This window comes from Anoplopoma fimbria, chromosome 19 (assembly GCF_027596085.1).
Source record: "Anoplopoma fimbria isolate UVic2021 breed Golden Eagle Sablefish chromosome 19, Afim_UVic_2022, whole genome shotgun sequence".
Classification (NCBI taxonomy): domain Eukaryota; kingdom Metazoa; phylum Chordata; class Actinopteri; order Perciformes; family Anoplopomatidae; genus Anoplopoma; species Anoplopoma fimbria.
Window position 1 is genome coordinate 1,534,083 of NC_072467.1, and position 3,140 is coordinate 1,537,222.

The 3,140-nt window shown below is 39.4% G+C and overlaps 1 protein-coding gene across 1 annotated transcript; it reads left to right on the top strand.

Annotated features, from left to right (window-relative positions):
* The first annotated feature begins 454 nt into the window (after positions 1 to 454).
* On the top strand, positions 455 to 1,392 carry foxb1a (forkhead box B1a). The gene is given in 2 exon segments (XM_054620761.1): positions 455 to 566; positions 569 to 1,392. Coding segments are annotated over 2 exon segments (936 nt in total).
* The last annotated feature ends 1,748 nt before the right edge of the window (positions 1,393 to 3,140 follow it).

Here is a 3,140-nt window from a genome sequence, read left to right on the forward strand (position 1 = left end):
GATTTCCATTGGCCCAAGGTGTCCATGTAAATAGGTGTAAATGAAACCAGATTATGCCTTCCTCACAGCCCCCTCCTCCCTTGGCAATTGTCATGTGATAGCAAAGAGGTGGCACAATAATGGAGCGCCTCTACAGGGGTCTCTTCTGCTCATGTCACTACATGAAACTATCAGATGGTTAGAGGAAGGCCATGGAGGCATCCACTTAGCTCGTCTTATCAAGGACGCCAAATGAAATCTATTCAGCTCTGCTAGCAGGACAAGCTGACTTACTTTGGCAGAGAGACTTACAGCAGCAGTCACTCCATAAATGTGCACAGCCTGCACACTGCAGAGGCTCAATTTTGGTTTTACGCACGACGCGCAGCTCCAGCATTGTCTGCATTGCAACTTTGGTCAAGGAATTAAGGGAGACTACTTTTTTTTTATTGCTTTTTCTTGAAGAATATCAAGGATGCCTCGTCCAGGGAGAAACACGTACAGCGACCAGAAGCCTCCTTACTCCTACATCTCCCTCACTGCCATGGCGATCCAGAGCTGCCCGGAGAAGATGCTGCCTCTCAGTGAAATTACAAGTTCATCATGGATCGATTCCCTTATTATAGAGAAAACACTCAGAGGTGGCAGAACTCCCTGCGACACAACCTGTCCTTCAACGACTGTTTCATTAAAATACCCCGACGTCCAGATCAGCCAGGCAAAGGCAGCTTCTGGGCTCTGCACCCCAGCTGTGGGGACATGTTTGAGAATGGAAGTTTCTTGAGGCGACGCAAAAGGTTCAAGCTGTTGACTTCGACTGATCATTTGGCCCCAAGCAAGCAGTCGGATGCTGCACATTACCTCCAACAACAAGCCAAACTGAGACTGAGTGCACTGGCAGCCACTGGCACGCATCTTCCCCAAATGTCAACTTACAACCTGGGAGTGTCCCAGTCCTCAACCTTCAAGCATCCATTTGCCATCGAGAACATCATTGCCAGAGAGTACAAGGTCCCTGGGAGCCTGGCCTTCTCCACCATGCAGTCCATGTCTGCTGGGTACCCACTCCACAACCAGCTGACTTCATGGCCCCACATGTACAGCTCCAGCATGATTGACACTGTGGCCCCTATCTCCATGGCAGGCAGCGACTACAGTCCTTATGGGATGCCTCTCAAGTCCCTGTGCCATGGGGGACAGTCCTTACCGACCATGCCTGTTCCAATCAAGCCAACACCGACTTCCATGGCTGGTTTCTCTGCATTACCTCCACACATTCCCACGTTTCTATCAAACTCTCCACAGTCTCTGAGCCCGACGTCCCCACAGACAGCGACCAGCCAAAGCAGCCCTTCCACCCCAAGTGAGACTCTGACCAGCCCGTCCACACTGCAGTCTGTGGCCGTGCACTGACCAGTCTGCAGGCCTCTTTATCAATCCCAAAGTTTATATTTTCTGTCGTCGGAAACTATCAAGGCGAGTTGCATATCGAATTATTTGTGTATGTGTGGAATGTGTCGCTTTAAAGTGTGTCAGTCCAAGCACAGAATCGCACATTTGCTCTTGAAAATATAAATTATTTCTATTTTTCAGTTTATTGTGAAATGTGAGCCACAGATGGGGATTTTTTTTTTTTTTTTTTTTTTGGCACCATCATTGATCTGATTTGAAGTGCTTGCAATTTCCCGTGACAGTTTTTTTTTTTTTAAAGTTGTATATCAAATAGCAAAACTTTTGCACCGTTTCTGTGTGACCACTGTAATGTCAATGAAATTGCGAGGCAATGGCTGTGTGTTTTTGTTTGCTTTTTAATACTGGAATGATGGATAAGGGTATACCAAATAGGATTAGGATTTAGATTTGTTCTTACCATCCCTGTAAAAAAAAAAAAAAAAAAAAAAAAAAAAAGAAAGCAAAATGAGTTATCATATCTTTTCGAACTGGAAAAGCAGTATGAGACGTCCTCAAAATGCAAGATGTGAATATTGCAAATAACTGATACTGAAATGTTGTAAAATGCACTTTTTAGTTTTATGTTTTAGATATCTATTTTCCAGAAAATGTTCTGTGAAGCATTTAATTTAAAAGGCTGTGGTGACCATGTGTATCAGATGCTGTAAATTTGTACTTTTTGTTTTTTAGGTAAAAGCATGCATTCAAAAATTTGTGTTGGTACTGTTGTTGTTATTGTTGTTGTTTTGTTTTTGTTTGATTCTTTTTTTTTTGCAAGCATGCGTGCTTTCGAAAGCTGTGCAACGAGTTGGAAAAAAAATGGTCATCGAAATATTTTCTCATTAAAAGTGAAGTAAACAATCAAAAATGTTTCTATGGATTTAATCTAAGACGATGTCACATTATTATTATTATTATTATTATTATTATTATTATTATTATTATTATTATTATTATTATTATTATTATTATATTATTATTATTATTATTATTATTATTATTATTATTCAATTGGAAACAAACTTTTTAGGAGATCATACATTATTTTTCTACATAAGAATAATACCTTCAAATAAAAATAATAATAATAACAATAATAATAAATAATAATGATAATAATAAAACTCTAATAATAATAATTACACTTTGATTTGTTGTGTTTCCAGACCTGTATGGTTTCAGTGTTGAAGAGAAGCAGTGGGAGAGAAATGAATCGAGTCCATTAGGATGCATGGAGCTGGATGTCATGGTCACACAGCAGACAACCAACCATTCATCAAGCTGCTGGCTAAACACAATTAAGCCCAACAATCAACATTTAGCAAGCTGCACACAGTGTCCGAATTAATCTCGTTACATATCCAGCTTCAAAACTCTACATCGCAATTAAAAAGGCTGATTTTTCATTTTTTTTCAAATGGTTCGATCTTATAATGTTTTCCTATTCAGGCAGATTTAATTCAACAGGTTTCAAAATAAAGAGGGAGAAATATCTGCAACATCTATTTTTTTTTTATTCTATTATTCGATTTCTTTTTAGGATAGAATAAATAAATAACCCCTATAGAGAGCAGCAGCCTATTTCGGGGTATTAAACAAATACATTAGAATTCCTTCACTTTATGCAATCGAGTAGATCAAATAAAGGCTCTCTGGCCACTTCATTCTCCCCATTCACTTGAATTGAAAGTGCAAAGAATAGCAAACTT